Genomic DNA, 11,623 nt, shown 5'->3' with positions numbered 1-11,623 from the left:
TTTAGCCATTTTGGCTGCCTATCGGCCAACGATTGTGAGGCACAAAGCGACGAAGAACTCTTCATCTGGCCTGTGTAGTGCTCCGTCATCATACCCTCCAAACCTACGCCTGGTCACCTGATCTCTGCGTAAGATCTTAGAGCATTCTGGACAACCAATCAGCGGCCAAGTCGGGTGGTGCTGCTCATCGCTACCTCCACCGCAGCCATCGGTGGCCAGGAGCGGCAAGGAGGAGATCGGCGCATAGAAGAACCGGCGCGTTCAGGAATCCTTGCACGCTAGGTCGGCGAGTATCGGGCGGTTCGTGACCTAGAAAAAAGGACAAGGAGCGGAGAGAGCGCCAGGCAGGCCAGACGAGCCGAGACAGATTGCTGCGCCTTTTGTCCATTTCTTTGCCCTTGCTGGCTGGCTAGCAGCCCCCGCAACACCACGCGGTGTAGTCGCAGCATTTTTCATCTGACTCAAACCGACTCGTCCTCCTCCTTCCTTGCTGGCCATCATCATCATTGCGCACTGCATTTCAGGCTCACGCAACAGCCGCGAATATGACCGACCCATCCGCTCAGACCTCGTCGCCTAGCTTTCGCGCCCGTGCCAACGCTTCGCAATCGCCAGTGCATCCCCAACGTCGAGCCACCGTTGATCCAGTCGCATCGTCCAGCAGTGCGGCCAATGTTGCTGCGGCCGCAGCTAGAAAATCTCCGCCCATCCTCGCGACCTCGAGTCCCGCTTGGAAAGGAGCAGTCCAGACCACGAGCAGCGACATGCAGCACCCTACGGGTGTGGTCGCTGCCGATGACGCGGCGGCACCGAGACCTAATGCGTGGGCCAAACCCTTGCCTACCAGATCCTTCACTAGCGCACCTCCGAGAAGGCAGGGCGTCGCTGCTGAAGATCAGCTCGAAGAGGACGAGGTGAGTGGTTGAATGACGCTTGGCTCATGAAGCTGCGTAGGTCGCCCGACTCTACATGATTTTGCGACTGAGCTCCGCCTTGTATTCTTCTCGCTCAGGAACGAGCACGAGCGGCGCATGCTGCTGCTCGGGGTCTTTTGTCTGGCAAGCAGCAACCTGCGCACTCGCACGCCATGGATGCTTCCCTAGCCTCTAGACTCTCGAACGTCGCGCTGCAATCAATGCAGACTGCGTCTCCCACAAGCGCTGCACAAGTTCTCAGTCCTGAGCAACAGCGACAGGATCTGCTGGTCGAACAGGCTCAAATCAGTGGTGGCGCCTCTGTCGAGTCCAATCCTGCTCGCGAAGCGGCATCATCCTCGAACGGTCGTCCCCGAGTGGCCAAGCAGCCTGTAAGAGCTGCGACTCTGGATCCCGGAACACTCCAAGTACACCAGCTAGAGGCGAGAGGAGCGGATGAGACTTCTCCTTCCTCGTCTGCTGCTGTCCAGGCTCCTGCCTCGCAGCATGCCACTCGTCATCCCGATCTGGGTGGAGCAGGTCCTCATCGAAGTACCACCATGTACGCCCCTGCCGCTTCGCGAGACGGCGGGCAGCACCACGACGAGCAACAAGAACAGTACTATGCCTCTCCTGAGCTTGAACCAGAGCCTATGAGTCCCGAGTCGTACGGCCATTCGAGTGCCATGAGTCAGCCCAGTCGCGCGCAACACGGAGCAATGCTGCTTCCGCATCAAGCGATGGACATGGCCGCTTTCGAATCGTACAGGACCACACCGGATCCTTATGCTCCCATTCCTCAGCCGCCCACTCCGCAGCATATGCACCGTCTAGCGCACGGGTCGAGCAGTATGATGGCGCAGCCGTATGTGCAAGCTGGCGCCGCTTTTCAACAAAGTCCTCCCATGTTGCCTTCTGCAGGCACCTCGCAGGGCGGCGCGATGACCGACGATCAATCTTTCGTTGGAACCGGACCGGTGCTCGTCTATCCGAATGCAACGTATCCTGCTGGTCTAGTGCCACAACTGACCGGCGGAGGATCGGTATATGGACAGATGCATCAACCTCAGATCCATTTCTCTCACGACCCCAATGCTGCTACGACGTATGGATATGCGCCACCGATGACCCCCTTTATCATGCCTTCTCCTAGTCTTGCTCATGCCTCTCCGGCCAGCGCTTCACACGATTGGTACGGCACTCAGAGCCACATGTTCGGTTGGGGCCCCAGCAGTCGACCTGCGAGCAGGAACAATCATCATCGCGTGAGTGAGGTGTAGCTTCTCTCGATTGGCGCGTCGACGTTCGAGCTTTCACTGAGCCTTTCCCCTTTTCGTTCCGCTGCAGCGCGGCGCTTCGCGTCAAGCGCACCGACGACAGGACTCCTACGCTTCCTCCTTCGCTGGCGACACTTCATATCCTGCAGGCATGGGGGGATTTTCTGGCTTTCCTGGTGGTCCTCTCACCAATGCCTCTTTGGCACCCAACAGCGCATCAAATGGTGCAAGCTCGCAATACGGCCTTGGTATGATACCTAGCTCTCCTTCGTCGCCCACGGGCACGGGCAATCATCGACGCGTGCCCACTGCTCATTCCATGATACCCATGCACACCTCGCCAAACACATCGGTTTCTGCCGGTGCGCCCATTCCTTTCGGCGCGGGCGCTCTTCAAGCATCTCCACTCGCTGCTCATCCTCAGAACAGTGCTGTTCAGCCCGGCTTCTACAGTACTGCTCGGTTTGGCTCAACAAGTCACAACGCTGCCCCGCCTGGCCGACACTCTAGAAACCACTCCAACGCTTCTTCCGTCTCCTTTGCGCCTTTTGCCTTGCCGCCGCCACACCTTGCCGGACGTAACGTTGCGGGTCTAGCAGCAGGATCGGCCTTCCTCAACGGGGGTTTATCGACACGCTCGGACCTGGCGAACGAAGGTCAAAATGCGGCACCGCCGAACCGATCGGCGCTTTTGGAAGAATTTAAAAGCAGAGGTTTGATGGGCGGACGTGCAAGACGGTTCGAGCTCGAAGATCTGAGAGGACACTTGGTGGAGTTCAGCAGCGATCAGCATGGAAGTCGATTCGTTCAGGAGAGAATGGACTCGGCGGATCAAAAGCAGAAAGACGAGGTATTCGAGGAGCTCAAGCCGGCTGCGAAGCAACTCATGGTCGATGTTTTTGGCAATTACGTGAGTTGCATAGGAAAGGTTGCGACAGTACCGTATTGACGCGTGGCGTTGATCGGCTGCAGGTCATACAAAAGCTCTTCGAGCACGGGACGCAGGAGCAGCGCAGTGCTCTGGTAGCCGACATACTAGGTTCCATACTCTCTCTCTCTCTTGGCACGTACGGATGCCGAGTGGTGCAAAAAGCACTTGACCACGTGACACCTCACGAGCAGCTGTCCATGGCTGAAGAACTTCGAGAGCACGTGCTGCAGTGCGTGCAAGATCAGAACGCGAACCACGTGGTGCAAAAGGTGCTGGAGAGGGTGCGACCTTCGAGCGATGTTGCTTTTGTCGCTGAAGCCTTCAGGGGAAGAGTGGGCGAACTGGCGGCCCATTGCTACTCGTGCAGGGTGCTACAGAGGATCTTTGAGCATTGCGAAGAGCGCATGAGCAGGCCTCTGTTGGAGGAGCTGCACGAGGAAGCGAAAGATCTGATGAGGGACCAGTATGGTAACTACGTGATCCAGTGGGTGCTCTACAAGGGACAAGCGGCGGACAGGGACAGAATCATTCTGCAAACCAAGGGACAGGTGCTTCAGCTCAGCAAGCACAAATTCGCGAGCAACGTGGTCGAGGCAGTGCTCAGGGCTGCTTCGGAACAGGAAAGGCGACAGCTGATCGAAGAGACTTTGACGTTGGTGGATGCGTCTCTAGCGCGACTTTCGGCTCCTCGATCATCCACAGCGGTCGTCAACAACGGCAACGGCAACGAAAATGGCAATGGCAATGGCAATGGCAATGGTAGCACATCAACGTTGAGCCAAATTCCGGCAGCTGTACAAATGATGACAGACCAGTACGCCAATTATGTCCTTCAGAGAGTGCTGGAACTGGCGCCGGAAGAGCAGCACAAGAAACTGCAGGAGGCTATTCGACCGCACTTGGCCACGAGTAGAAGACACGCCAAGCACATTGCGGCGATTGAGAGGTTGTTGCAGAGACATCATCAGCATGAGCAGCATCATGCACCTTCTAGGCCGCTTGATCAAAGCTGATTGGTACAACGTCGGCGGAAACGACCCGGCCCTTTTGCCACTGGACCGACGGCAACTCCGTGCTTGCTTTTCTACTACCGGATCATCTCCCTGGCCTAGAAAATGCGCTTTCCCCAGCTGATCAACCCCGGATGTCTTTCTCGGCCTCATGCAAACCCAGTCTCGAGTTTGGCTCTGGCGGCGCAAGATCGAAATGGAACGATCAAGGAGTTGACCAGTCTACGTATCATGCACACTCGTCACCAACCACCCGTTTCGATACGCAAGATCACCACAGTGATCACTCACGATAGAGCACGACTAAACTTGTCTTTGAAGATACTTTGTGCAAGCACTCGTCACGTCACGATCAGGATGAAACATATCACGATTGCACCTCTCTGCAGGCATGAGCTGCGCTGGCTTTGTTTCCGTGCCGACCACCTTGCCTCCTCCCAATTGCGCTGCGCGCGTCTCATCCACCCTTGCGCAATCTTTCACAAAAGGCCGCCGCCGCATCCTTGCCCCTCTAATGCCCATGCAATGTCCCCCTAACGTTTCGCACTTGCCGCAATCAGGTTGCATGCTCCGTTTGGCCCTCGTCCCAAGTACACTGCCCACGCCTCTTTGGCTCCTCGCAATAGATACTTTCAACTTCCGATTCAAGATTGGCACAATTATACTTTGGCAATTGTGACGTGTCTGCTCACCTCGGGGGGTTCTGGGCGCATATGCGCATACAGAAGTCATCGTGATTGTCTTGAATCAGGTATGATCCCAAACAGCACCTACGTTGCCTCTAGGACTGCGACTTTGAGAAAACTTGACTGTACGTGGAGGGTCGTCGCTCGATGCACGTATACAGATGCCAGGCGCATGCTTGGATGCGTGTACGCCGCGTGCTCGGCTTCCGCCGTGCGCGTGGGTCAGTCCGATCGTCGAGGGAGGGAGGTGCATGCTGTGTGCTAGACCATGCACTCGTATAGATGCATGCGCGTGACGCGGTACGCCACTCTGACTCGCGTGCATGTTTGTTGAGAGCTTGCTTCTTCCGCGCTTTGCTGTCCACCTTTATCCGAGCGCCTCATCGTAAGTCATCGTGATTCACATCCATCCTTCAGCACACGACACGCGCGTACGACTTGCCACGCATTGACCCAAAGCGTGTCCGCGGGCACGAGATTATGCAGAACGCCAGACTGGGCTCGGAACAGCAATCTTTTGAGTGCTGCTTTGCCTATGCCGCACTCCCAGCAATCGATGTGGACCTCCAGCACGTGTCCGATGCCTTCTACACAGGCAAGGCATCTATCCGTGTAGATCTGCAGCTGGTCTGTAGGCACAGGTGTCGTAGGATCACCACTCGCAAAGACGGCCGAGCACACGCATGGGGGGCAGGCCGATCTGTTTCTTTGGCATTACCCATAGACACTCTTTCACTCCACCTCAACACTAGTCTCGATGGCATGCCACGCCCTGTCCGACCATGTCCGCGCAGCGATCCGACGTCCACAGCTTGAGCGCTCACCTCGGCAAAGCATCCACCCCCACACGCCTGCCCGCCGAGCTGCTGCTTCGCATCTTTGAGCAAGCCTGCGCGCTGGACATGCGTGTTTGCAAGACGCTGCTGCAAGTGACTCACCTCGCGCGAAACGTCTCGCTAGCCTTTTCTGCCCACTCTCCTCTTCTCTGCACCACGCGACAGGTGGAGGCTTTTCTGAGAAACAGGCAGGGAAACGTCGCCACGCTGGGACTGGTCAGGGTGGATGATGTGCTGCTTGAGAGGACCGAGGCTCGGCAGACTCTCATGGAGGAGACGAGGTGGGATAAGAGGCCAGAAGAGGTGGCGCAAGAGTTGAAGATCTGGACCGATTTGCTCAGCTTTCTATTTCGCAAGGACCAGCAAGAGGAGCAAGTCGTTCCCTTCGAGGCGGCGCGGTCGAGCCGAGTGTCCAGCAGTCCTAGTAATGCCCACTCTCGCCGGTCTCGACTCGACGGACTGGCCCTTTCTTCTAGCGCCATTGCGCGCCTCGTGGGCTCGGTGCACATCACGTGGCCAGGCGATTCGCGAGCTGCTCCACTCTACAATCCATCACCTATGGACAGTATGAACGTTGACCTGCGCTTTTGGCAGAACATGGCTGCTCAGAGCAAGATCACCGTGAATCATTTAGCTCTCAGTGGGTCCGACTATCGTCTTGGTCCTCTATGGCGACGCCTGCGGGTTCGGCAATGTTTGACGCTGTACACTTGCACCCACGCGATGCGGCCGGCTCACTGGTCTCGGCTAGAAGACCTGCCAACTGCGGATGACAAGCTTGACGGGACCGGTCGCAATGTCGCCTTGAGATTTGTCCAGGGCCGCCTGGACTGGAGCAGGCGCAGAGCGCCCCAGTGGCCACTCAATTGGGTCGTCCATTTTGCCAGGGTTCAGCTACGCAGAAGAAGAGGTGAAGTCTACCCACCCTTCGATCGCGTACGCTTGGAGTTGGTCGGCGAAGATGAGCGCTCGTTCGAAGACTTTAAAGAGGTTCTCGAAGCTCTGCCAGAGAAGTATCTCGATTGCAAAGAATTCGAACTGATTCGGCGAGAGGAAGGAGGCAATCAGATCTCGCTCGAGCGGGAGGAATGGGCTTCTGGCGCGTCCTTGTACTCTATTCCGGAAGCGGCCCAGGCGTACAGAAGTCATCAAGGCAAGCGTGAGGCATCTTGTGAGGACTTCCGAATGCCGTGGTGCGAGTGTGATCTCGAAGGAGGTCCAGTCGAATCCTATGAAGAGGAGCTAGAGCACAACAACTGGAGTGCAGATGAGATGTTCGACGAAGAGAATTTCGAAGACGCAGCGGAGCTCAAAGACTGGAAGAAGGCTATAGAGAAAGTACACGATGCGTTTGCTAGAACGGCGAGCAGGAGATGGAGTGAAGAAGCGCGACGACGACAGAGGTGAAGACGAGCGCGTGCAAAGATGGCGGAACGTTGCCCACACCTCGACCAGACGAGCAAATTTTTGATCAAAAAGCGCCTCAGAATTCTCTCGTCAGCGTGAGAGAGCAGCTCTTAGCAGCCCGCCAAGAAGAGGTTCTTGAAGCCCACCAACCCGCCAAATGAGCCATCCGAAGTGAGCCCAGATCTTCGTAGCGCGCTTGCAACGGCCCCAGACAACATTTCCGGTTCTGCTCACGGTGGTAAAGTTGAAGAAGCAAGCAGAAGATGAGCCCAGGCTTTTTCATGCATGGCAAAAGTGAACTGTATGAAATTGAAGAAGTCGCGCGCCGAGAAATCGTTACAAGGCTTGCTCGACAAGACGGCGATCGATCGCTTCGCCAACGAATTGCTCAAGCCCAATCAACCTACACGATGGCCACGGCAAATTATCGGAAATGCCCGGGCAGCTTTTTGAGGGCGCTCGTTGCGTCGTCGGCAAGATGCGACACGTCAGAAGTGTGCGCGTTGCTAGCCGCAGAAGTCGAGCCAGAGCCACTAGTCTTGCCGCGGAACGTATTCTTGACCCTCGTGAAGAAGCCTGGTTTCTTAGTGGTGGAGGCGGGTTGCGAAGGGCCGGCGAGTGGCTTGGACTCTGAGGCATGCGTTGAGCTTGGCTTTTGCGAAACTGCCGGGAACTTGTGACCATACTGGTCCGCTAGGTAATGTGATACAGGAGAAAGTGGTGGTGATTTGTTACCAAACTTTTCCATGAAGTATCGCTCCGTGGGGGTCATTTTGAGGCTGGACTTAGGCGAGGAAGTTGGGAATGGGCGACCGTCACTGTCCAGGAACGACGGCGGGTCGACGCGTTTTGGGGATTTGGGAATACGCCACAACGGGTTTTCCGGCGTCCCTGTGAATTGAAGTGGCTTCTTACCGCGTTTCGCTACAAGTCAGACCGGGGCACATGTCAACTCTCTCAAACTTTGCGGTGTGAGGCGATATGTTGCGCTGGTGCTGCGCTTTGAGAGGCTCTTTGCTTGCTCACTCACCGTCATAATCGCTGAGTAGATTGGCTATCATCGAGCCCCTTTCGTAGCCAGGCGCTGCGTTTTTGTACTCGTGTTTCCAGCGCGCCGCGGCGAGCTTTTGCTTAAGTGCTTCCGGGCCACCTCTTAGTTCGTGGGAGAGGTCCGGCTCCTGGCCTGGTGGAAGTTGCTTTTTCAGCTGGTCATGCCAAAGAACCACGTCTTTACTGAATGTGTGCTTCGGCGACCCGCTTGGAGATGGAGAACGCTCTGGTGAGCTGTGGTTGGGCGAGCCGGGATGACTTTCCAAAGGATTGCCGTCCGCATCTTTGGTTATGACTGGGCGCCCGAACGTGGAGCTCATGACCAGCGCGAGCGCGATAGTCGAAGAAGACAGAAAGCGCATCGTGCTCGACCACCAAAAGATTTGGAATGTAAGTGCAAGTGCAGATGTTGTAGCGAGCTGATGGAAGCCAGTTCCAGTAGCGCGGTCGAAAGTAGAGTAAATGTTGCAATAAAGTGAGGGATGCGATTCTCGACGGGGACTCTCCTTATATTTATATGCGTCTGGCCACCAAGAGCCTATATCAGATGTGTGCGTGGCGAATTCTTCCTGTGTGAGGCGCGTTGGGTGGCGCATCAACGCACACACCAGACCGCAACGCCATGTAGACTTGTCGCCACCGATGGTCGTCAGTTTGTTGCGTGTGTCAAGCGCTCGTAGACAGCGCGTCCTCCTCCTGTCTTCGTCGTCGCCCACCGCAAGCGCCTTTGACATTCGGGTGAGGCCGTCAGGTTTCGCCAGTGCTTACGACGGCACGTAAGTAGCTCGACTATTGCATACCTTTCCAGCCACGGAGACCGTCCATCGCTCGGGAGTGGGAATGGTCGCGGGCTGCGTCGGTGGTGGCGAGAGCAAAACGGGTCTGCGCTGCCGCACAACCGTCTCTGGTCCACACATCGACTGTCCGGTCGATTGGGACTCCTGCGGGTCTGTTGATCGTGTGCTCGGCTCGCGTTTTGAATGTGCAAATTCCTTGTTATGAAGGCAGGTGGCGAGCACCCGAATGGCGCAGAGCTGTCGGTGGCGCCGCACGAGTAAGCTCCCGAGGTGTCGCGCCATTCGTGATTGCGTTATTCCATTTTCTGTACCACGCCTTCAAGCGAGCTACCGGAGCTCGCCTGTGGCCACATATATTCTAGTCGCCGCTGACCTTGTTTGAGAGTTTGAATCACCACGAACGATCAGCGTCGGGGCGCAGTTGGCACCAACCTCCGCGTTGACTGCCTCGACGCCGAAGGGGACAGCGCGCTGGCGAAAGAAGCATACCGGTACACGAACGCGTGTCTCTCTTTGCCATTCCGCTCCCTCTGCGGATGAGAAGGATGAGGTGCGCCCACGGCGTCGAATCATGCGTGGTGTGAACATAGAAGACCCTTGCGATTTTTTGTGTCAGATCGAGTACACTGTCGCGCTCCACCCTCTCGTGGCAAAGACGAGCACGCAGCACGCAGCACGGCAGGGCTGGAAATTTGAACAAGGTTCGGCTCGGGAAACATCGGAGGTGGTGGCGATGCCGCCGCGCCTCGACGATGATTGCACCATCCCTTGCTTCCTCGCGCGCGGAGAGAGACCGCCATCGCTTTGGGTGCATGTGTGTGCACGTCGTTGTACCAAATTTGTGTCAGTCAGCCAAAGTCACTCATCCGGAGGCTCAGATGACAGCCAAGCTTTTCGTGTCGAACAGTGTGGCGATGCACCTTATCACTGTGCCAAGAACTCTCTTCTTCCAAAGACTGTCCATCTTCCAGCGCATTCGCTTGTGTATGCGCTACCATTACCATTGCCACTCCTGCATCTGCCTCGCCCCTACCCTCTCTTGTCTGCATTTACAATAGCGAGAGTCACCGCGACTCCACCACACTGGCGCGTGAAGAAGCAGATGTTAAACCTTGTCCGCGTGCGTGCCGGTGGGTACTCAGAAAGTCGCCCCTCTTGGACAGCTACGAACGGACTGAACGAGATGACATTGAATGAAGAGGGCACCGCAGGACGGAAGCGCAGGTAAGCGTCGAAAGATTTGGTGACTTGACGCAGGAATCCAAGAGCAACAACGCGGCTGGCAAGGTCACAGCGTCGCGTGAGGGCGAGGTGCATGGGCTCGGTGTCAGCGCAGATTCCATGCTGAAGCCCGGCAGACGTCCATGTCCAACGAGCGCGATGACGGCGATCTCACAGGCGTGGCTGACCACGCCGCATCACGTTGCGGCTGCGTTCCTTCGCCGAAGGCGTGATGTACGTCTGGAAAAGCGCTTACATGTGGTACGCGCTACACCTTGCATGGTCTTCCATGTTGTTGTTTCCGCACATAGTCGGCATAGTCGTCTCCAGCCAGCTTGTCCCACACCACTCCATCGCTTCTCCATCGATGCACCCCTTAGCCTTTGCCAGCTTCGCGCTCACCTATTAAAGATGTCAGGCGTGCATCGAGGCACAACCCTCAATCCAAAGCGATGCCTCTAGCATACCTAGCATGACCCAACTGACAGCCGCAAAAGCCCACAAATCCCACAAACACGAGAGCAGCGACGTAGCAGGTGCTAGCTACTGCCTGACCATCCACAGGATCGTTGATGGAGCCCATGAAAGCTTCCCAGTTGTGCGCAAAGCCGTAGCCTATGACTCCGAGCGAGAGAATGCCAAAAATCGAGAGGATGGTGCAGCAGCCGGCTGTCGAAGGTTTGGCGCAGAGGGAAGAGGTCAAGCAAGGAGATGGTGAGCAGATCTTTCCCGCGCAATGTCCGATCATCCTTCGCTGCGGCGTCCACACTGTACACTCACCAAGACCGGGGTTGACCAGAGGTCTGACAGCCATGATGCGTAGCTCTTGCAGATCGATGCCAGCGAGCAACACAGGTGATGTCTACGCAAGCGCCGGTTTGAGCTATGGCGCGCTGATATCAGGACGTGCTGCGATTTGTGCACCCTGATCAGCGGGCCGGGTGTGCGCAAGCCGAACTAGGACTTGGTATGTATCCAACGTGATCTGTCTAGGCGCGGTATGCGCCGAGCACAATCTTGATGGTCGAATCCTGTTGCGGGCTGGAGCGAGAATGACCGAAGCAGAGCTCTATCTGTCTTCTGCAGATAGAGTCGCGACTCACGGGGTTGTGCAGATAGAGCTATGGTTAGGAGGCTCGATGCACAATCAGACAAGGATGCGTTTGTGGGTCGCATTGACGATCTCGTCGATGTCGGGCTGCAGTCAGCAGTCAGATTCAAAGTCGCATTTCACCATCACCAAGCGCGACCCGCGAGTTGCGGATGCAAGGGTCACGTGCAGGTGCACATGCGCATGCGCGCGCGCACGCACGTGAGGATGATGACGCCGCGGCTTGAGGCGCGTCATGCCTGCCTGCTGCCTGCCCCACGCGCGCGTGCTGCATGTCAGATGCTGGATCTCATTTACGCGCACGCAAGCATCAGCACTCCAAAGGGTCCGGTCCGTCCGCGGCGCGCGTGTGCTGTGGGAGGAATCACAATTCAGCTTGACTT

The 11,623-nt window shown here is 56.7% G+C and overlaps 4 protein-coding genes across 4 annotated transcripts; 2 read left to right on the top strand and 2 right to left on the bottom strand.

The window, feature by feature from the left end:
* The first annotated feature begins 200 nt into the window (after window positions 1-200).
* Window positions 201-4,329, top strand: IE81DRAFT_19169 (ARM repeat-containing protein). Its single transcript, XM_025510805.1, has 4 exons — window positions 201-914; window positions 1,013-2,179; window positions 2,262-3,101; window positions 3,164-4,329. The coding sequence occupies exons 1-4, from the start codon at window positions 546-548 to the stop codon at window positions 4,133-4,135; spliced, it is 3,348 nt and encodes a 1,115-aa protein (XP_025371562.1). The 5' UTR covers window positions 201-545; the 3' UTR covers window positions 4,136-4,329.
* Window positions 4,330-4,885: 556 nt separating this feature from the next.
* On the top strand, window positions 4,886-7,061 carry IE81DRAFT_328760 (hypothetical protein; the record flags this gene model as incomplete). Its single annotated transcript, XM_025515116.1, has 5 exons — window positions 4,886-4,943; window positions 4,980-5,039; window positions 5,154-5,203; window positions 5,236-5,445; window positions 5,820-7,061. 5 exons carry the CDS (start codon window positions 4,886-4,888, stop codon window positions 7,059-7,061), a joined length of 1,620 nt encoding a protein of 539 aa, XP_025371561.1.
* Window positions 7,062-7,485: 424 nt separating this feature from the next.
* IE81DRAFT_345632 (hypothetical protein) lies at window positions 7,486-8,473 on the bottom strand (the record flags this gene model as incomplete). Its single annotated transcript, XM_025515937.1, has 2 exons — window positions 7,486-7,985; window positions 8,092-8,473. 2 exons carry the CDS (start codon window positions 8,471-8,473, stop codon window positions 7,486-7,488), a joined length of 882 nt encoding a protein of 293 aa, XP_025371560.1.
* Window positions 8,474-10,108: 1,635 nt separating this feature from the next.
* IE81DRAFT_321291 (hypothetical protein) lies at window positions 10,109-11,317 on the bottom strand. Its single transcript, XM_025513294.1, has 3 exons — window positions 10,910-11,317; window positions 10,532-10,798; window positions 10,109-10,187 (listed from the first exon to the last, which is right to left on the bottom strand). The coding sequence occupies exons 1-2, from the start codon at window positions 10,941-10,943 to the stop codon at window positions 10,569-10,571; spliced, it is 264 nt and encodes an 87-aa protein (XP_025371559.1). The 5' UTR covers window positions 10,944-11,317; the 3' UTR covers window positions 10,109-10,187; window positions 10,532-10,568.
* Window positions 11,318-11,623: the final 306 nt, after the last annotated feature.

This window comes from Ceraceosorus guamensis (assembly GCF_003144195.1).
Source record: "Ceraceosorus guamensis strain MCA 4658 unplaced genomic scaffold IE81scaffold_11, whole genome shotgun sequence".
Lineage (NCBI taxonomy): Eukaryota > Fungi > Basidiomycota > Exobasidiomycetes > Ceraceosorales > Ceraceosoraceae > Ceraceosorus > Ceraceosorus guamensis.
Note: the sequence above shows the minus strand (reverse complement) of the source record. Positions and strands in the feature narration are given on the sequence as shown.

Excerpts from the sequence above, each read along its gene's own strand:
- IE81DRAFT_19169 (XM_025510805.1), top strand. The coding sequence starts at position 546 with ATGACCGACCCATCCGCTCAGACCTCGTCGCCTAGCTTTCGCGCCCGT. Across the intron at positions 915-1,012 it reads ATCAGCTCGAAGAGGACGAG|GAACGAGCACGAGCGGCGCA; the intron begins GTGAGTGGTTGA and ends CTTCTCGCTCAG. Across the intron at positions 2,180-2,261 it reads GCAGGAACAATCATCATCGC|CGCGGCGCTTCGCGTCAAGC; the intron begins GTGAGTGAGGTG and ends GTTCCGCTGCAG.
- IE81DRAFT_321291 (XM_025513294.1), bottom strand. The coding sequence starts at position 10,943 with ATGGCTGTCAGACCTCTGGTCAACCCCGGTCTTG. Across the intron at positions 10,799-10,909 it reads TCTGGTCAACCCCGGTCTTG|CCGGCTGCTGCACCATCCTC; the intron begins GTGAGTGTACAG and ends AACCTTCGACAG.